A 22,494-nucleotide genomic window follows, 5' to 3' on the forward strand; every position below is an offset into this window, starting at 1 on the left:
TATGGGAAAAATATGTGGCGTTTTATTTCATTAAAATTCTTTATTTTGCATGTGTGTGTGTTTTATTAACCCTTGGTAACTATAGGATTAGTAATGGTAGGAGTCTTATTGACACCTCTCCATTACTAAGCCAGCTTAATGTCACCTTACAAAGGTGATACAGGAAAGATATATATCTTGGTACCGTGTTAGACCGGCGTCACACTGGCGTGTTTTACGGACGTATGAGAGGCGCAGAAAATACGGATTGCATATGGTACAATGATTCTCTATGGGGCAGCTCCTATCTGCCGTATTTTATGGATCCGTATTATACGGTCTTGTACGGCCGTAGAAAATCGCAGCATGCTGCGTTTGTCAGCGTATTGCGCAAAAATCCACCAATGAAAGTCTATGGGGGCGAGAAAATTACGGATTACACACGGACCATGCATGTGACTTGCGAGAAATACGCAGCGGTGTTCTCTAGAAAAGCCGGCAATTCAGTGCGGTGTACAGTAAAATCAGACTGACAGAATAGAATAGGTAGAATAAATGTCTACACATAGAATAGGTATATACAGTATATATATATATATATATATTATATATATGTCAGTGAGACACATATATGTATATATATATATTTATATTTCATATAGCGCTAGATAGCAGAAAAGCCGGTAATTCAATTGCCGGCTTTTGCTATCTCCTTCACAAACCCAACAGGATATGAGACATGGTTTAGACACAGTAAACCATCTCATATCCCTTCTTTTATTACATATTCCTCTTTACTAATGGAACAAGTGTTTCTGTGCAAAATTTGGGGTCTCTAGGGTTAAATCCCGGAAAAAATTGGCGTGGGCTCCCGCGCAATTTTCTCTGCCAGAGTAGGAAAGCCAGTGACTGAGGGCAGATATTAATAACCTAGAGAGGGACCATGGTTATTGCCCCCCCCTGGCTCAAAACATCTGCCCCCAGCCACCCCAGAAAAGGCACATCTGTAAGATGCGCCTATTCTGGCACTTAGCCTCTCTCTTCCCACTCCCGTGTAGCGGTGGGATATGGGGTAATGAGGGGTTAATGTCACCTTGCTATTGTAAGGTGACATTAAGGCAGGTTAATAATGGAGAGGCATCAATTATGACACCTATCCATTATTAATCCAATAGTACGAAATGGTTAACACACATTATTAAAAAGTATTTTAATGAAATAAAGACACATGGTGTTTTAATATTTTATTATACTCTTAATCCACATGAAGACCCTTGTCACCTGAAATAAAGTTAAAAAAAAACAAAAATATTCCATACCTTCCGTCGTTCAGTCTTGTCCCACGCTGTAAATCCATCTGAAGGGGTTAAATCATTTTACACCCAGGAGTTCTACTAATGCAGCTGTGCTCCTGTCTGTAAAACTTTGTGATTGAATGGAGTGCAGGGGAATGTACTGTAGTTACCTCGAGTCGCAGTGATGCGCCCCCTGCTGGATGAACTCATATGAACTCGAGCCTGGGAACTTTTCAGAATATTTTCCCAGGCTCGAGTTCATATGAGTTCATCCAGCAGAGGGCGACTCGAGGTAATCACATATTTATGCACAACATAGCACAGAAAGTAAAAAAAAAAAACATGGATAAGACAGGTGACATGAAGCAGAATTACCATGAGTGATAAACAGTTATGTCCATAAATATTGGGCCATTTGTTAGATAAGGAATGTTTTATTGTCCTCTGATTGGGGGGCCGGTTATGTTGTGATGACCCCACATGGTCTGAAGGGCAAGTTCCTTATTTCCTTAGTTGATGTAAAAAGACATAAATCCATGCGACACATTCATTCCTGCAGTGAGACTGTCAAAGGTCATCATCAGTTTATATTCCCATACTCTTCTGTCTCTCTTAGATTTGAAGCTACCTTTTAGCCCCTCAGACCATGTGGGGTCATCACAACATAACTGGCCCCCAATCAGAGGACAATAAAACATTCCTTATCTAAGAACTGGCCCAATATTTATGGACATAACTGTTTATCACTCATTGTAATTCTGCTTCATGTCACCTGTCTTACCCATGTTTTTTTTTCTTTCTTTCTGTGCTATGTTGTGCATAAATATGTGATTCTTCAGAATTTCTTTTAGTCTTTGCCTGATGAAGAGACCTGTGTAGTCTCGAAAGCTTGCAATTTGTTACCATCCTTTCAGTTAGCTATTAAAAGGTATCAACCACTGAGGACTCTCAATTCTAAATACCTTACAAAGGTGACATTAACCCCTTATTACCTTATATGCCACCACTACAGGGCAGTGGGTAGAGAGAGGCTAAGCCCCGGAAATGGCTCCATTTCTGGGGCAGCTGGGTATTTGTAGCCGGGGGGGGGGCAATATCCATGGTCCCTCTCTAGGCTATGAATATCAGCCCGCAGCTTTCTGCGTAGTCTTCCTGGCTATAAATTATAGGGGGACCCCACGTCTTTTTTTTTGGGGGGGGGGGTTACCCCTATTTTAATAGCCAGTAAAGGCTAAATATACAGCTGCGGGCTGAGACTCGTAGCCTGGGAAGCTCCATGGGTATTACCCCCTTCCCAGGCTATAAACATCAGTCCCCAGTTGCTGGCTTTCCCTATCTGGCGCAGAAAATTGCACGGGAGCCCACCCCATTTTTTAAATTTTTTTTAAAAAAATTAAACAGATATTGCGTTTAAGGCCTGGGTCACACTTGTGAGAAACTCGCATGAGTCTACCACCTCAATACATGGCACTGCCACCAGCACTCAGGACAAGAGCGTTCAACTACATAGAAATACATGCAGCCGCACACTCCGGTCCCGAGTGCCAGCGGCAGTGTCTGGTATTGAGGTGTGAGACTCGTGCGAGTTTCTCACAAGTGTGACCCCGGCCTAATGCAGATTTTGTATGTGTGTCTATTTAAGGCCGGTATCACACATGCGAGAAACTTGGACGAGTCTTGCATCTTGATACCCGGCACTGCTGCCTTCACTCGGGAGTGGAGCATGCAGCTGCATAGAAATACATTCAGCCGCACGCTCCGCTCCCTAGTGCCGGTGGCAGTGCCAGGTATTAAGATGCAAGACTCGTCCGAGTTTCTCGTGTGTGTGATCCCTGCCTAACTCTTATGTACCATTTTATTATGTTTATTACTAAACATCGGGCTTGGTATTATGTATAGATATATGGAGCGCCCCCAGACGCAGGGCCGCAGGGTACTCGGTACCAGGCCTCTCTGTCTCGGTCCTGGGGTTGTCACGGTGGCTAGACCCGGACCGTGACCCTACTAAGGGGTGTCCAATGAAAGGTGTGATGATGGTGCGTGGTGCAAGATGCGATGAATAACGAGGACACAGGGTTGCAGTCTCTTTACTGAAGGCTTCAGAATCCGCAATCCAGAGCACTGCTAACAGGGCTGGCTGAGACCGGCCGGTCCGATGGCACAACCAGAGTTTCCTTTGCAGGTGGAAATCAGTGCCTACCTTCTAGCGCCTGTGTGTTGTAGTCCCTCACTGCTGAGCACCACGGGATAGTCCTCACAACTGTTGTGTCTGTTTCTGATGTTCTTTCTCACAACTCACGTTTCTGTTCTGATGTTCTTCTCCATCCCCCAGATGATTTGGCTAGGACGCACCCGTATGACGGGTAGGCCTGGAGTTCTTCCGGGACCCTAGAGTCGCCCCTCTCCCACAATTGCCTCCTATGTCTGCTTAGGTGATTTAGGTGAGACAGCCAACCTAAAGTCAACTGCCCTGCCGCTGTTTGAAGTAATGCTTGGAGCCCAATACTTCCTCGTGTTCCGGCCACCGGCTACGCGCCTCAGTAGGATGTTGGCACGATCTTAAGGCACGACTCCTACTGGTTCTATTCTCCTTTGTGCTGTGATCTCGTTTCTCACTTCTCCACAATAAACCTCACTTCTTATCCTTTCTTAAGATACCGCCGCAATCAGGTGCAGGCGCGGTTCCGTAACGATCTGTCCTTTTCGCTAGGCCTCTGTCAGGATCCCACCCCTGACAGGGACCCCCCTGAATCCTCCCAAGCAACCCCTTCTCTCACTAGGTGTTGCCTGGGCAAAACCCAGTCAGCTTTCTCTCCAACTTCCTATCCAACCCCCAGTTTTACCAGATTGTGAGGAGTGGCCTAATACATAGAACCCTTTGCTCCCCCTGGTGGCCAGAGTGTGAAGTGTATTGTGTGACTGTGATACCTGGTCAGGTGAACTCCTTAAGTGCCATCAGACGTACCATCACTCCCCTTAGTGTCGGAGCGTCAGTACTGCAACGACCAGGACTCTGGGGCGCTGCATATATCTATTATCTCAACGCGTTTCTGGAGACTAAGCTCCCTTAATCATGACATGTCATGATTAAGGGAGCTTAGTCTCCAGAAACGCGTTGAGATTCTTACCCATATGGTTTGTGCTGAAGTTTATATCCTCCATGTTTAAGTTTGTGAATAAAGAAAACTTTTTTTCACAGATTCAGTGAAGCTGGACATTTTCTTCTCATTAGGAATTGGTCCCCCAGGGAGAGACTGAAGAGACAAACACCCCACATGTGCATTGGAGACTCTAGATGATGACCGTTGTGATCTTTTTATTATAAATTAACAATAAAAACACAAGACAGAAAAACAATTGCCAAACCCATAATTTGTAGCATTTACTTATCGGGTTATCTATAACATTATTATTCATATATCAAATACAATACATGATACATACGATGCCAAATAGCTTGGTCTCTAAAAATGGATTTTTAACTTTCCTTCTCTCCATTTCAACGGTTCTCCAACTAGCATCATATTGCAGCTTGATTTGTTCCTAAACTTCAAACTTGAGGCAAAAATGACTATATAAAATCAGAGAAGCAGAAAAAACAAGAAAGGACACGATAAATGCGCTCACAAACCAGAGCAAGAGACAAGATGGAGAATTGCCACAAAACGGGGGGACGAACACTTGTAATTCTCCTGCTATGAGAGCTTTTATCTTTCATAGTTACAGCCGGTTTCCAAGGAGCTCGACCTCTTGTGTCTGCCTAGAGCCTGGTTGAGAATGGGCAGTAGTTACATTCCAGGAGAGGAGTTAATGTCTAATAGTTTAACCACTTTCTCCAGCCCATTGATTTCTAAACACAGTTACAGTGGCTTGCAAAAGTATTCACCCCCTTGTCACTTTTCATGTTTTGCTACCATACAACTTAGAATTTCATTTTTTTAGGGTTTACATCAGTTCATGTAAAGAACATGCCTACAACTGTGAATATTTTTATTGTGAAGCAAGCAACAAATAGGACAAAATAAAGACAGGTGCCGGGAAAGGTCAGAGAGGCCCGGCGCCTGCGCACTGCAGTACTTTGCTCTGCCCTCAACAGGGCAGAAAAAGTATGCCTGCGCCGGAGCCGCAGCGTGAAGACAAGAAGAGGACGTCATCATATGAAGAAAGGAGGCCCCGACCGGACCGCAACGGCTTTCGGACCCGAACCGCAGCAGGACCGCCCCTGGGTGAGTATAATCTGACCTCTTTTCTCATCTTTCAGGTTACATCGGGGGCTTATCTACAGCATTACAGAATGCTGTAGATAAGCCACTGATGCTGGTGGGCTTAGCTCATCTTCGATTTTGCGGGTAACAGGTTCCCTTTAAGGTGTACAGTTTTAAGTTTTCTTAGCATATTGACATGTTTCTATGTTTTTTTGAGATGTGCCTCGTTCTTGCATTAGCAAGGTGGATAGTGTTTGCTACATATAAGCAGAAGTCACTTTTGCGTCACAAAGGTGAATCTTGATACCATGATAAGGAAAGCCTACAACCTGTATTTTGGCTACAAAATAGAAGATCAGGACAAGAGTTTGTCTCCACACATATGCTGCAATAGTTGTGCATCACAACTTACCCAGTGATTGTATGGGAAGAGGCAATCTTTGCCTTTTACAGTCCCAATGATCTGGGGAGCCAAGCGATCACACTACCAATTGCTATTTCTGTATGGTGCCCCCCATTAGGAAAGGAATGTTAAGGAAGAAGTAGACTTTACAATATACAAAACATTCCAACTGCAATATGCCCAGTAACACATACAGAAGAACTGCTGGTTCCAAAAGCACCAGAAACATTTTCAGTGAAGTGAGGGAGAAGAGGTCGCTTGGTGTCGTGAAGCATCTTCATCTCATGACCCAGACTTCTGTCAGAAACCTCAACTAAACAACACCTGATAACCAAAGTGAACTGAATGATCATGTTAGAGATTTGGATTTGCCGAAGTGTAAGGCTGAGCTCTTAGGTTCCAGGCTACAGCAGTGGATTCTCGCTGCGGGTGATGTTCAGATTTCTTTGTTCTGCAACCGTGATAAAGATCTTGCCCAATACTTCTTCATGGAGGACAACCTTGTGGCATGCAACAACATCAACAGTTTAACGTAAGCTCTGAATATAAGTCATAATCCTTAGGAATGAGGGATCTTCAGCAATTTGTCCAAACAAGCCTAAAATCAGACTTGCTGCATAATGGCAGTGCACCTTCAATTCCAGTTGGTTATGCAGTGTGCATGAAAGAAACCTATGACAATATGAAACAGCTGCTGAGGTGCCTGAACTATGGCCAACATTTGTGGTGCTTTAAAGGTGGTTAACCTCTTACTTGGTCTCCAGGGTGGCTACACATAGTATGGCTGCTTTCTGTGTGAATGGGATAGTCATGGAACAGAATATCACTTCAATAAATGAGACTGGCCTTTCTGACATTCACTTCACATGGTACATGTACATGTGTTTATGTCCTGAGGAAGAAGTAATTTGGACTTTGAAACGCATTGAATAAACCACTTTCTTTTATCTGGATATCCTGATTCTACATAGATTTCGGCAGCGCGGATTACATCCACCAACCCTTTTTGTCATATCTGCTACGGTCTCTTGCAGACCTGTGGATCTGCTGCAGCAGATTTGCTCAATAAGATCTATATGCATCATTTATAGATCTATCAGTTTAGTGCAATTGGAACTTATTACCTTTTTTTTCCATCGGATAAGACCCTATTGCGCTAATTTCCTCCAGTTTGTTCCTGACATTCACTTCAGAGTAAAAATGTCCTGCATCCAGCATTTGTTGACACACACAAGATTTAGTTACCGCAATGGCATATGAAGTTGGGCCTAATAAAGAACTTTACAAACAATATGGATAGAAATGCAAAAGAATTCAAATATCTCGTGATAAATTTCAAAGGCTGAGTGAAGCAAAGATAAAGGAAGGAATCTTTATTGGACCTCAGATTTTTAAGTTTCTTTCACGATGAGGAGTTTCTCTGTTAGTTGCAGGGCAAGGAAAAGGCGGGATGGGTAGCATTTGCACTAGAGGTAACTAATTATTTGGGAAACTTAAGAGCAGATAACTATGAAGAGTTGGTGGAAAATCTTAAAATTTTTTTTATTCATCTTGGCTGTAACATGTCCTTAAAGGGCCACTGTCACCCCCTCCAGCCGTTATAAACTAAAAGAGCCACCTTGTGCAGCAGTAATGCTGCAGTCTAACAAGGTGGCTCTTTTAGTTTTTGCTTCAGCTATTTCCTCAATAAAGCGTTTTAAAATTTGCCCTAAATACCTGTCTTTGTACCTGGAGGCGGCCCGAAGCCTCCTCTGTGAAGCTCCCAACTGCCGTCACTCATCTCTTCTGGGGCTATGGTCGCCGCCCCCTTCGCGCTGTTTTTCTTAAATCTGGTGCCTGCGCTGTGCGTGCCTGCCTGGGACAGGCGCAGTCTTCATTGTCCGTCATAGGTCAGATGCAGGGTGCCTGACTGCGCCTGTGCGGGCAGTGCGGCCACCCTGTTGCTGAATCCCCGCCCCGCACTGTGTTATTCATTATGCACAGTGCGGGGCTGGGGTTCCTGGGCATGCGCACTGCGCTGTTCAGACGCTCCCCCAGCTCCCCCGCCTTCCAGCGTTGCCGGAATATACAGGTTTCCTTGCCAGCGTTTGGAATGAAGCAGCCGCAAATAACAACGCTGTATGTCACAACTCAGCTATAGGGTGACTCGGGACCAAGAGCTCCTTCCCTGTCCCAACCACAAGAGGGTGCCCTATTCCCCAGGATACTTCTGAAGGTGACGATGCTGGGGTCACCACCTTGGCTTTATCCCCTGACTTAGCCTTTCGTCTGTTCTCTATCCCACACCCACGGAAGAGGGGAGCTACTGTGCACCGCAGTACACCAACCCAATGAACAAGGCAACACAAACCAGGGCAATCGGACAATACCAAGCATACCAATATTCACTCACATATCACAGAGGAATGCATCGGAGAGTGGAGGACAGGGGAAAAACCAAAGTAAGAGGAGGGAAGGGAATTATCATACTTACAAACACATGCAACAGTAACAAATTCTCCCAAACTCCTGCTCCTATAAACACCTCTCTTCCAAGCCATGAAGCAAAAGCTAGCTCTGACATAGGTTTGAATCAGGATCCAGATTATTAAGGGGATGGGAATAGGTAACTGAGCGCAGCTGAGAGCTCATACACCCAGAGTTTTCAACATGGCCGATTAACCCCTGTTCTTCTAAAATAAATAAACACCATTTAAAAAGGAGAAGTGCTTCTTTTCAGCGCAGGGGTAGGATCAATCAGATGCTCCGGTCTTCTGGATCCTATCTATGTCATTGTACAGACAGCTATGGAGAGAGCACTATTCTTCTGTATAACATATGTGATGTTGCTGTAGCCCTAATATTTCTCTACATGAGGCCTCTGTAGAGATAATATTATACCAGCTTTAAGGATAGGGAAAAGGGGGAGGGGGACATTTTATTATAATTTCTCTTAAAAAAAAACAACAAAAAACAATAAAAGATATCTGACTGAAAAACCTGGATTCCTTTCACCATTTTGTATTTGCTCTTAAATAGCCCAATTTGAATACAAAAAATAAATTTAAAAAATCAAAGATTTGTTCCAGGAACTTGTTTGGAGAGGTAAAGAGCCGAGGCTGAATTTGCTTTATCTCCAAAGTCTACAAAAGAAGGGAGGATTGTCAACTCAGAATTTCCTTGTCTATTTCATGGCTTCACAACTGGGACCTTAGAAACTTATGAATCTACAGATTTGTATGAAATGGTCAATTCATCACGTGTTCCATGCCTTGCCACCTATACTGTGTTTGATATTTTGGAGCCAGAAAGACTAGGGATAAAACTAGTGATGAGCAAGCATGCTCTGTTATCGTGTTATCCAAGTATCTCGGGCGTGCTTGAGTAATATGTTCGAGTTACTGTGTCTGCATGGTTCACGGCTGTTAGACAGCCGCAACACATGCAGGGATTTCCTGTTAGTTAGGCAATACCTGCATGTGTTGCGTCTGTCTTATAGCCGCGAAACATGCAGCAGCGCGGACTCGAACATTTGACTCGAGCACGCCAGATAACGCCTCAGACGCTCGATCATCACTAGATGATCAAAACCAAACACAAACTGATTAATTTGATTTTGGGGAATATGAAAATCAGTGAGTATAAGTGATAGTAGATTTCACTGTAATATTAGTGAGTGGTACTTTTTAGAACATATTTTCATAGAACATGTATTTAACAAAAGGTAAATATAAAATATCACAGTTGCTGGAGAAGTTGGAGTTCTTATTCAGCCTAGAAAAAGGGAAATGGTTAAGGCTGAAATTGTTATGTTAGGCCTGGAGGAGGGGAAAAAGATATATTTTTGGAAAAAGAAACAAAAACAATAATTTGTTACAGAGAAATTGCCGTACTAATAGAATTGTTTCCAGATTATATAATGCCATAATGAGGGAACAGGATAGACTGACCTCTGCTCTGGCAAAAAGTAAGAGGGAAGAAAAACGTCATCAATAAATGACAAACAATGGTCTAGAATACTAAGACTTTTTGTCCCGTACGTAAAAAAAAATCACTTTTCAAATCCTGAAGGTTCTGTGGGCTCCTTCTATGAACTCTGAGCTTTACTTCCTTCCATAAATTTTCGACTGGATTCTGTTCATGTGATTGGCTGAGCAATTCTAGCAGTTTTATTTTCTTCCGCTGAAACCAAGTGAGTTTCCTTGGCTTTGATTGTCTTGCTGAAATGTCCACCCTCATTTCATCTTTGTTATCCTGGTAGATGGCAGCAGACTTTTACCACAAATGTCTTGATATATTTCTCCATTTAGCCTTCCTTCAATTATATGAAGTCTGCTAGTGCAGTATGCTGAAAAACAGCCCCAACACCATGATGACATGGTCTGTATTATGGCATCCAATGAGTTCAATTTTGTCTCATCTGACTAAACTATATTCTCCCAGTATTTCACAGACTTGTCTAAATGATGGTGAGCCAACCTTAAAAGCGCTTGAACATGCTTTTTGATAAGCAATGGACTTGAGTGATGAGTGTGCATACCAGCCAGAGAGCACTCTCTTGAATGCATTACTTAGTTTTCTTTTAAATAATTGCATTTGCTGATTAACCCCTTTCTGACATTGGACGGAATAGTACGTCGGACGTCAGAATGCCCACTTTGAGGTAGGCTCCGGCGGTGAGCCCACCTCAAAGCTGCGACATGTCCACTGTTTTCAACAGCTGACATGTGCCCGCAATAGGCGCCGGCGGAATAGCGATCCGCTCGTGCCCATTAACTAGTTAAATGCCGCTGCCAGACTGACAGCAGCATTTAACGTGTGCTTCTGGCCATCGGGCCGGGAATACGAGCACTGCTGACCCCAGGCATGTGATCTGGGGTCAGCAGTGCGTCGTGATGACAACCAGAGGTCTCGAGACCTCTATGGTAGTTGATGCTGGATTGCTTTGAGAGCCACCCTGTGGTCGGTGCTCATAGCAATGCAGCAATTCTGCTACATAGGGGCGATCTGAGCATCGCCTCTATGTAGCACAGCCGATCAAGTTATGGCAGCTTCTAGCCTCCCATGGAGGCTATTGAAGCATGCTAAAAGTTAATAAAAAAAAAAAAAAAAGTTCACGAAACCCCCCTTTTGCCCCATTCAAAATAAAACAATAAAAATAAAATCAAACATAGACATATTTGGTATCGCCGCATTCAGTATCGCCAGATCAATAACAAAAGGATTAACCTGATGGATAACCGGCGTAGCGAGAAAAAAAAAATCAGACTGCCAGAATTACGTTTTTTTGGTCGCCACGACATTGCATTAAAATGCAATAACGGGCGATCGAAAGGTCATATGGGCGATCAAAAGGTCATATCTACACAAAAATGGTATCATTAAAAACGTCAGCTCGGCACGCAAAAAAAACCCTCACCCAACCAGAGATCATGAAAATGGAGATGCTATGGTTATCGGAAAATGGCTCAATTTTTTTTTTTTTTTAAGCAATCTTTGGAATTTTTTTCACCATTTAGATAAAAAAGAACCTAGACATGTTTGGTGTCTATGAACTCGTAATGACCTTGAGAATTATAATGGCTTGTCAGTTTTAGCATTTAGTGTACCTAGCAAAAAAGCCAATCAAAAAACAAGTGTGGGATTGCACTTTTTTTGTAATTTCACCACACTTGGAATTTTTTTCCCGTTTTCTAGTACACAACATGCTAAAACCAATGGTGTCGTTCAAAAGTACAACTTATCCCGCAAAAAATAAGCCCTCACGCGGCCATATTGACAGAAAAATAAAAAAGTTATGGCTCTGGGAAGGGAGTAAAAAATGAAAAAGAAAAAAGCTCCAGTCATGAAGGGGTTAAAGGTCTTTCTGTAGCTCTCCACTGGTGGTCCTTGGCTCTTGGACAACTCATCTGGTAATTCTTTTCACTCTTCTAACTGAAATCTTGTGGGCAGCACCTGCTTGTGGCCATTTATGGCGAAATGATGTTCTTTCCACTTCTGGATTTTGGCACCAACAGTGCTCACTGGAGTCTTCAGTGGATTAGAAATTCTTCTGTAACCAATGCCATCAGGATGTTTTGCAGCAATAAAGTTGTGAAGGTCTTGAGGTAGCTCACTGGTTTTACCCATCACGAGATGTTTGTGTCACACTTTGGTAATGAGACACCTTTTTATAGGCCATCAGTTGAACCAGTTGATATTATTTCACACTATCAGTAGAAAACAACCCTGCCACTTAGATTTCAACTGGTATCATGGCTTTTTGCACCTCTCCTTCTTCATATGTTCAATAAGTTTTCTCTGTGTCATTTCCCATTAACTGACTTAATTTATGGACATCTATGGTTTTATTTCTTTGACTGTGTGGTTTGGTTTGATTGTTATTAACATCAGGTGAGAATTTCATGTCAATAGCATAGTTACTTAGAAAATTGGTGATATATTTAGCAATGAGAAGTATTAACTGCACATGGAATATTGTCCTTTATTTTCTTTTTAGATAACAGATGTCTATTGGTAAATTCACACATTTTTTATTCTAATGTTAGTATTCAATTGCTTTCCCTTTCTCTGTCTTTTCTTTGATGTCTGTTGTGTTTTCCTGTCCATTTTGCCAAAAAATATGATTATGTGATTGTTTCTTAGTAGTCAACAAAGTATGATTTACAAGTAAAACATTTCTCACCTTCTAGGTATTAAATCTCCAGGTGTGCAGTTTTTTGATGTTCAGAAAGATGACATTTGCGGGTAAAATATTTCCCACAATCTGAACATGAAAAGAGCTTCTCCCCTGTGTGAATTCTCTGATGGACAACTAAACGTGAACTCTGATTAAAACATTTCCCACATTCTGAACAAGAATATGGTTTCTCCCCTGTGTGAGTTCTCAGATGGACAACTAAACGTGAATTCTCAGTAAAACATTTCCCACATTCTGAACATAAATATGGCTTCTCCCCTGTGTGAATTCGCTGATGTTTAACAAGACTAGATTTATCTGCAAAACATTTTTCACATTCTGAACATGAAAAAGGCTTCTTCCCTGAGTGAATTCTCTTATGTCTAATAAGATTTGACTTCCTTGAAAAACATTTTCCACATTCTGAACAAGAATATGGCTTATCCCCTGTGTGAATTTTCTGATGTTTAGCAAGACTAGATTTCTCTGCAAAACATTTCCCACATTCTGAACAGAAAAAAGGTCTCTCCCCTGTGTGAATTCTCTGATGAAAAACTAAAAGTGATTTCCGATTAAAACATTTCCCACATTCTGAACAGGAATATGGTTTCTCCCCTGTGTGAGTTCTCTGATGGACAGCTAAACGTGAATTCTGAATAAAACATTTCCCACATTCTGAACATGAATATGGCTTCTCCCCTGTGTGAGTTCTCTGATGGACAGCTAAGCGTGAATTCTGAATAAAACATTTCCCACATTCTGAACATGAATATGGCTTCTCCCCTGTGTGAATTCTCTGATGGTCAGCAAGATTTGATTTCTTTCTAAAACATTTTCCACATTCTGAACATGAATATGGATTATTTCCTGAGTGAATTCTCTCATGTCTAACAAGCTCTGATTTCTGGTGAAAATATTTCCCACACTGTGAACAAGAAAATCTTTTCTCCTCTGTGTGAATTTTTTGGTGTGTAACAAAAGATGTTTTGAGGGAAAAAATGTTTCCATATTCTGCACTTGATAATGTTTTCTTTGCTGTAAGAGTAGTTTTATCTTTAATGTTTCTTTCGTGACTTTTATTTTTCTTAATAGTTTGTGATGAATCAGGAGATAGGACCTGTTTAAAAAGATCAGATGATAGATCTTCGATGTGAAGGGTTGATGGAATATCTGGAGTAATGGCATTCACTTCAGTTATATCTTCTGTGATCTCAAAGTTATCCGAATTAAAAATTTGAGATGCCAGTTTTCCCTCTGATCTCTTGGTGCAGTCATCTGTCAAGAATAAAGATTAGTATTTTTTTAATTAAATATCCTTAAAAATTATATTCTTACAATATTTTTGAAATATTTAGAGAAACTGCAATTACATAGCAAAATTCAATGATTTGCCTAGACAAAACCAGACAAACAATGTTATGGAGGCCAAAATGGTGAAAATAAATGCTTCTAATCCGCACGCAAAAAATAAAACCCTAATTATGTCCATCATTGGTCAATGGAAAAACAGAGGTTTACACATTACAAGCAGCTGAAAGGCTCTAAACAAGCAACATGACTTCATAAACCAATCCAACAAAATCTGTGCTCCCAAAGCTAAATGTCCCCCTCACTTCGGAGTCTTGCCATATGTCCAAACACTGTTAGTGTCCACATGTTTAGCATTGCTGAAGCAGGAAGAAGTCACTGAAAAATGTACGGTGTGCATGTCTCCAGAAGCACATGGTGGGAACTATGTGCTGGACACTGAATTGGTATATTTGAAGTTTTCTCTTTTCAACATTCGCTGTGTGCTAATTTGCAGAAAGTGCTTGTGGGGTCAAAATAGTCATATCTTATAGAGGAATTCCCTGATGGGAAATGGAGTCACTTTATGGGGTTTTCTACTGTTCTGGTTTCTGCAGTTCCGATACAATAAGTAGTCTGCAAATAAAGAATAATAAAAAATAATAATGGTGCTAGCAAACTGTTCCAGTACAATCTGCGTTCCAGTAGCCAAATGTCTCTCTTTCCCTTCTGAGCTCTGCCATGTGCCGTGCCATGCCATGTGAATTTTGTCAGATTCAGGAAATGCTACAAAATAAATTGTGGGATCCATTTTTTCCTATTAACCCCTGTGAAAATGAAAATAATTGGGGGCAACATAAACATTTTAGTGAATTTTTGTTTTAAAATTTTTGATAATTATTGCGATACACTATTTGAGGGGTTAGTAAACTTCCTGAATACGTTTTTGATCCTTTGAAGATTTCAGTTATCTAAAATTTAGGCCCCTCCAAATCATTTCAAAAGTTATTTTATCTGATTTACTGATTTACAAAAGTTAATTTATCTGACCATTACTGATGGTCTCAACCCCATTTATAAGGCAAGAAATCCCACTTAATAAACCTAACAGGGCACATCTGTGAATTGAAAACCATTCCCGCTGACTACCTCTTGAAGCTCATCAAGAGAATGCCAAGAGTGTGCAAAACAGTCATCAAAGCAAAAGGTGGCTACTTTGAAGAACCTAGAATATAAGACATAATTTCAGTTGTTTCACGCTTTTTTGTTAAGTATATAATTCCACGTGTTAATTCATAGTTTTGATGCCTTCAGTGTGAATGTACAATTTTCATAGTCCTGAAAATACAGAAAAATCTTTAAATGAGAAGGTGTGTCCAAACGTTTGGTCTGTATTGTATATATACAGAACTTAGAGTCACCAACTCATATACAATCAAACAAATAAGACAGCACTCTGTAGCACAACTTACAAACATGAAATATGAAAAATGAATTACATTACTGCACTAGAAATATGAAAAATTGAGAAAGTTTAGCACATAAATTGGCCAATTCATGTGTACCCGGTAGCCTCGATAAGGCATTTCTCGTTTACCAGCTTCTAGGTGACTCTAGGTTCAGCACCTGTTCACACTTAGTCCATGTTTGGATGTGAAGATCAGTTTTTTTGAAATCTGCATTCATTAGCCTTCTGACTGAGCACTCCGGCTTTTAGCTACAGGTGTTTTTAATCACAGCAGGACCACTACCCCCCTCAGAGAGAGAGATTTTAAGCTGGAGTCACACTAAACGACTTACCAACGATCACGACCAGTGATACGACCTCGCCGTGATCGTTGGTAAGTCATTGTGTGGTCGCTGGGGAGCCGTCACACAGACAGCTCGCTCCAGCAACCAACGATCAGGGGAACGACTTCGGCATCGTTGAAACTGTCTTCAACGATGCCGAAGTCCCCCTGCAGCACCCGGGTAACCAGGGTAAACATCGGGTTACTAAGTACAGGGCCGCGCTTAGTAACCTGGTTAACATTGTAAAAGTAAAAAAAAACAAAACACTACATACTCACATTCTGATGTCTGTCACGTCCCCCGCCGGCGTCCACAGGCGCTGCTGCCGAGAGCTTCCCTGCACTGAATGTGTCAGCGCCGGCAGTAACAGCGGTGACGTCACCGTTGTGCTCTGCTTTACGGCCGGCGCTGACACAGTCAGTGCAAGGAAGCTTTCGGCTGGAGCGCGTGCATTAGCAGCACTCCTGCCGAAAGCAGTTTTAACCCTGTGGACGCCGGGGGACGTGACAGACATCAGAATGTGAGTATGTACTGTTTTTTTTAACTTTTACAATGGTAACCAGGGTAAATATCGGGTTACTAAGCGCGGCCCTGCGCTTAGTAACCCGATATTTACCCTGGTTACAAGTGAACACATCGCTGGATCGGCGTTACACACGCCGATCCAGTGATCACAGAGGGTGATCAGCAACCAAAAAATGGTCCTGATCATTCCCCAACGACCAACGATCTCCCAGCAGGGGCCTGATCGTTGGTCGCTGTCACACATAACGAGATCGTTAGCCGGATCGTTGCTACGTCACCAAAAGCGTGACGTTGCAACGATATTGTTAACGATATCGTTATGTGTGACTCAGCCTTTAGTCTAAGAGAGGACTCACATTAGGTTCCCATTCAGATGAAGACTTTATTCTCAGAGAGGAAAGGCATTGTAAGGTCCTGGTAAACGAGAAATGCCTTATCGTGGCTACCAGGTACACATGAATTGGCCAATTTATGCGCTAAACTTTCTCAATTTTTCATATTTCTAGTGCAGTAATGCAATTCAATTTTCATATTTCAGGTTTGCAAGTTTTGGCGCTACAGTGTGCTGCCTTATTTGACTGTATACGAGATCGTGACTCTAGATTCAGCACCTGTTCACACTTAGTCTATGTTTGGATGTGACTTTCAGTTCTTTGAAACAGGAGAATGGTGACTGCTTGACTGTTATATGGCCGGACTACACCAAAGATAAAGCAGCCACAGCCAGTGACTGAGAAGAATCTGTGACTTCTCTGCATTTAGTGGTTACTACTCACCTGGGTTATCATATGTAGGAATCTCCTCTTTACACCACTCATCACCCCTCACATGTGTCTCTGCAGTATCAATATGGGTCAGATCTTCACCCTGAAACAAATATTATAAAAGTCACAGACAGACGGAGAAGTCACATCTATGATCAGCTCTAATTCTGCCATCACCAAATAAAACATATAATACTGGTGGCTTAAACAAGACTAAGTTCAAGACCTTCACAGCCATCTGCACATCATAGGGGAGATCTCATGACACCTTCTCTCCATCTACCTGGTGATCCTGAGGAACATCGGGATCTTCTTGTTTACAGTCCTGTGAAAGAAGATGATGGTGACATCTCTCTGGTGTTGTCCTCTTACTTGATAGATCTGGAGGAAACACATACAGGGACTGAATTCATTCTTTACATACAGATAATTATAGGCCGTGTGTATTTTGTCCTGTCTATTACCTGGTGATGTGAGGGGCTGAGGAACCTCCATCATGATATCCTTGTACAGATCTTTGTGTCCTTTTAAATACTCCCACTCCTCCATGGAGAAATAGATGGTGACGTCCTGACACCTTACAGGAACCTGACACATACAATGATACCATCATCCCCTGATCCCTTCCTAGCGTTACTGTATAATGTCCCAGCATTCCCAGTAGTGTCACCTCTCCAGTCAGCAGCTCAATCATCTTGTAGGTGAGTTCTAGGATCTTCTGGTCATTGATGTCCTCATGTATCAGGGGGTGAGGTGCAGGCCACGCTATTGGGCTCAGGGGTCTTCCCCAATCCTCAGACACAGGGGCCTGACAGCGCTCACTAAAGGTCTTCTTCACTACTGTGTATTCCTGGTTATGGAGAGACACATTAATAAATCTCACTACAGACATTTCCAGAGTCCTTACCTCTCCAGTTCTGTCCATCTGTTATTCCCATAGATAAGAATCATGTAATGTGACGTCATCAGAATCTCTCACCTCTCCAGTAAGCCAGAAGAGGATCTCTAGGGCGAGGTGTAATATCCTCTCTGCCATCTTGTCTCTGTCACAATCCATCCTTGATGGGTAAATCAGGATAATTCTTATACAAAAGATTTCCACTGAGAGGATCCAAAATTGTAGAGACCTGAATGAGAAGAGGATATGAAAATATTAATTCATATTGAATCCCATGTAATAATACAATTACTGGAGATAATAATGGCAACATATGAGGAGATAGAACGTGTAGATGTTGTATTATTGATTCAGATACACTGGAACATTAGTGTAGTTGGTGACAAAGTCAGCTTATTCCATTCACTGGCTATTTTGTTCACTGCTGCAGCCGCTGATTGGCTGTAGAGATCATATGTGACCAGGAAATACAGAGACTGGCAGGGGACCCAGGAGTGGGGTTACAAGGGTTGTGGTGATCATTAATGTGAATATATATATTTCTACTATTTTCCAGTCAGGGTTGTGGAGTCAGAGTCGGTGTCCATTTTGGTAGAGTAGGAATAAAATGGAAAAACTACTAAAATATACAGTCACTAGAACCACCATCACTACATGAATATATCAAGGTTAATACAGTAATACAGTGGGTACGGAAAGTATTCAGACCCCTTTACATTTTTCACTTTGTTTCATTACAGCCATTTGTAAATTCAAAAAAGTTATTTTTTTTTCTCATTAATGTACAGTCTGCACCCCATCTTGACTGAAAAGTAGTAATTTTTGCAAATTTATTAAAAAATAAGTTTTTCACACCTGGATTTGGTATTGTCTGCCATTCTTCCTTGCAGATCCTCTCCAGTTGCATCAGGTTGGATGGTGCACATTGGTGGACAGTCTTTTTCAGGTCTCTCCAGAGGTGCTTAATTGGGTTTAGGTCAGGGCTCTTGCTGGGCCAGTCAAGAATGATGACAGAGTTGTTCTGAAGCCACTCCTTTGTTATTTTAGCTGTGTGTTTAGGGTCATTGTCTTGATAGAACCTGAACCTTCGGCCAAGTCTGAGGTCCAGAGTACTCTGGAAGAGGTTTTCATCCAGGATATCTCTGTACTTAGCTGCATTCATGTTTCCTTCAATGACAACCAGTCGACCTGTCCCTGCAGCTGAAAAACACCCCCATAGCATGATGCTGCCACCACCTTGTTTCACTGCTGGGATTATATTGGGCAGGTTATGAGCAGTGCTTGGTTTTCTCTACACATACTGCTTAGAATTATCACCAAAAAGGTCTATCTTCATCTCATCAGACCAGAGAATCTTATTTCTCATAGTCTGGGAGTCTTTCTTGTGTGTTTTTTTTAGCAAACTCTGTGCAGGCTTTCATATGTCTTGCACTGAGGACAGGCTTCTGTCGGGCCACTCTGCCATAAAGGCCCGACTGGTGGAGGGCTTCAATGATAGTTGACTTTGTGGAACTTTCTCCAATCTCTGCAGCTCAGCCAGTGTGATCTTGGGGTTCTTTTTTGTTTCTCTCACCAAGGCTCTTCTCCCATGATTGCTCAGTTTGGCTGGATGGCCAGATCTAGGAAGACTTCTGGTGGTCCCAAACTTCTTCCATTTAAGGATTATGGAGGCCACTGTGCTCTTAGGAACTTTGAGTACTGCAGAAATTCTGTTGTAACCTTGGCCAGATCTGTGCCTTGCCACAATTCTGTCTCTGAGCTCCTTGGCCAGTTTGTTGGGCTTTCCATGCATGTGCTGTGACTGTGACACAGCCGTGACACATGCAGCCGCTGCGATTCAGGAAGCTGGGTTCCCTCTGCAGCTTATTAGGCAAGCGCTATAACTTGCTTAATAAGAGGGAACCCGAACAAATTCCCTCAACTCTACTAATAAATCCTATATTTATATTTTTTAGGCCACACCCACACACACACACACACCAAGCAGTTTCTTCCTCGGAGTCGGCAGCTGAATCCGTTTCTCATAGACTCATCTTCCATAACGCTAATTCTCATCTCATTTACCGACACTGGAATCGGCATTAGCAATACAGCAGGAGATATTCATTACACGTGATATGAGAAATAACTACTTCATGATGAGGACGATATTTTCATCTTCTACTACGGTTCTAGAAACATCTCCGTCACCGACTAGATCACCACCGGCTGTCTCTATGAATGTTTCCCGTATACCCCGGGCTGTAATCTTCTATTGTGTTAGATCTCACGTCTGATTCACACACACAGAAGCTTGAGACATTTTTGTTTCCAAAAACACCGGGGACAGGAGTTATCTGTAACCTACAGCAATGACTGTTATAAAGTCTACATGGACAATGTTGTAGCATTTTAAAAGTGTTTTTTTCTTCCATTTGCCAAACAAGCAGGCAATCCCTGCATGTGTTGCAGCTGTCTACTGCAGCAAAACATGCAGTCGCAGGAGCTCGAATATATTATTCGAGCATGCCGAAGACATTCTGGGCCTGCAACATATGAAAGTCTATTAGGCCCTGCCAGAGGCAGAGAGTAAGAAGATATCTCTTAGGCCCCATACACATTAGACTAAAATCAGGTATCACCGTTGATCTGAGCCGGATCGGCTGCTGCCTCATATATATTGAGGCCTCCTGACAGATGAGGAGGAGTGACGATCAGTTGTGGTAAATTACAGAGGACAATGCTTTTTGTTCTCTCTGGAGATAATCCTCTGCCACAGGAATCTGCCAGCAGCTCTTTCATACAGACTACAGGATGTTTCGGACAAGCAGCGTGTTCATGTGTATGGGGGAGTCAGGAGAGATCACAGTCAGCCACATAATTGTTTGGCCGACAGCTATCTAATGTGTATGCGGTCATTAGTATTACACTGACAGGCAGGGATAACACCCCGCACTACAGTAGTACAGGGCATCACCGGAGCAATCAGAGGCTTGTATGTTGCATGAATAAAAAAATCTAAGTTTTATTATTAAGAAATATACATCACTATAGGGAAAACAATCTCCCTGCACCATGTTGGGGAAATCACGTCCACAACGACTTTATTATACTCTATTTTCCTATACAACTATCGTGTGGTGATTATCTCATACAGTATGCCCCGGGTTCAACTGTACTGACATTAAGAATGGGGCTAAGGCTAGTTTCACACTAGCGTTTTGCTGAGCTGCGGAGGGCTGCGGACTTCCTCCATGAAGCCCCGCCCACGGCTGCACCTCCACCACTCAGCTCCGCCTACATCCGCATGCGGCCTACATACCTATCTTTAACATTAAAGCACAGGAAGGGGAGAAGGCAGCGCTGCTTATGGTCAGAACGCAATACATAAAGTGCACATGCACATATTGATTTCTAACTGTATTTCAAAATGAGACATTTAGCAAACAATTGATCAATTCTTTGAGCCACCCCGCCACGTCAGGCACTCTCATATTGGGGCAGTCCTACTCTACGTTTTTTATATTCGCTGTGCCATAAAGGCCTCCTAAATGTATTAAAAGCAAGACCACTTTAAATGGCATTGCAGTACTGTGGGGGATGACGGTACTGTGGGAACATTATACTATATATGGGGGATGGTGGTACTGTGGTAACATTATACTGTATGTGGGGGATGGTGGTACTGTGGGAACATTATACTATGTGTGGGGGATGGCGGTACTGTGGGAACATAATACTGGTTGGGGGGATGGCGGTACTGTGGGAACATTATACTGTGTATGGGGATGGCGGTACTGGGGTCACATTATACTGTGTGGAGGGATGGCGGTACTGTGGGAACATTATACTGTGTATAGGGATGGCGGTACTGGGGTCACATTATACTGTGTGGAGGGATGGCGGTACTGGGGACACATTATACTGTGTGGAGGGATGGTGGTACTGGGGACACATTATACTGTGTGGAGGGATGGTGGTACTGGGGACACATTATACTGTGTCTGGGGAGATGGCGGTGCTGTGGGAACATTATACTGTGTGTGGGGGGATGGCGGTACTGTGGGAACATTATACTGTGTGTGGGGGGATGGCGGTACTGTGGGAACATTATACTGTGTGTGGGGGATGGGGGTACTGTGGGAACATTATACTGTGTGTGGGGGGATGGCGGTACTGTGGGGACATTATACTGTGTGTGGGGGGATGGCGGTACTGTGGGGACATTATACTGTGTGTGGGGGATGGCGGTACTGTGGGAACATTATACTGTGTGTGGGGGGATGGCGGTACTGTGGGGACATTATACTGCATACTGCGTAGGGTCCAATAAAACTAGGAGAACACAAAGGCCATGTGCACACGCTGCGGATTCCATTGCGGAATTTTCCGTAGCGGATTTGCACAATCCGCAGTGAAAAAACGCTGCGGTTTTTACTGCGGATTTATTGCAGTTTCTTTTGCGGTTTCCTCTGCGGGTTTTCACCTGCAGATTTCTATTGGAGCAGGTGCAAACCCGCAGCGGATTCCACACAAAGAAGTGACATGCTGTGGAAAATAAACCGCTGCGTTTCCGCGCGTTTTTTTCCGCAGCATGTGCACAGCGGATTTGGTTTCCCATAGGTTTACATTGTACTGTAAACTCATGGGAAACTGCTGTGGATCCGCAGCAAAATCCGCAGCGTGTGCACATACCCTTAGTGTTTCTAT

At 42.7% G+C, this 22,494-nt stretch overlaps 1 protein-coding gene across 1 annotated transcript in view; it reads right to left on the minus strand.

Annotated features, from left to right (window-relative positions):
- Positions 1 to 12,331: 12,331 nt before the first annotated feature.
- LOC143768181 (uncharacterized) overlaps positions 12,332 to 22,494 on the minus strand; it is a 124,002-nt gene continuing 113,839 nt past the window's right edge. Inside the window, exons 16-21 of the mRNA XM_077256871.1 lie at positions 17,887 to 18,034; positions 17,578 to 17,757; positions 17,372 to 17,495; positions 17,191 to 17,288; positions 16,920 to 17,010; positions 12,332 to 13,815 (exon numbers count right to left, since the gene is read on the minus strand). Coding sequence (XP_077112986.1) covers positions 12,557 to 13,815; positions 16,920 to 17,010; positions 17,191 to 17,288; positions 17,372 to 17,495; positions 17,578 to 17,757; positions 17,887 to 18,034 — 1,900 coding nt within the window. The 3' untranslated portion in view covers positions 12,332 to 12,556. The remainder of the gene's footprint in view (positions 13,816 to 16,919; positions 17,011 to 17,190; positions 17,289 to 17,371; positions 17,496 to 17,577; positions 17,758 to 17,886; positions 18,035 to 22,494) is intronic.

Source organism: Ranitomeya variabilis, chromosome 4 (assembly GCF_051348905.1).
Source record: "Ranitomeya variabilis isolate aRanVar5 chromosome 4, aRanVar5.hap1, whole genome shotgun sequence".
In the NCBI taxonomy this organism is placed as follows: domain Eukaryota; kingdom Metazoa; phylum Chordata; class Amphibia; order Anura; family Dendrobatidae; genus Ranitomeya; species Ranitomeya variabilis.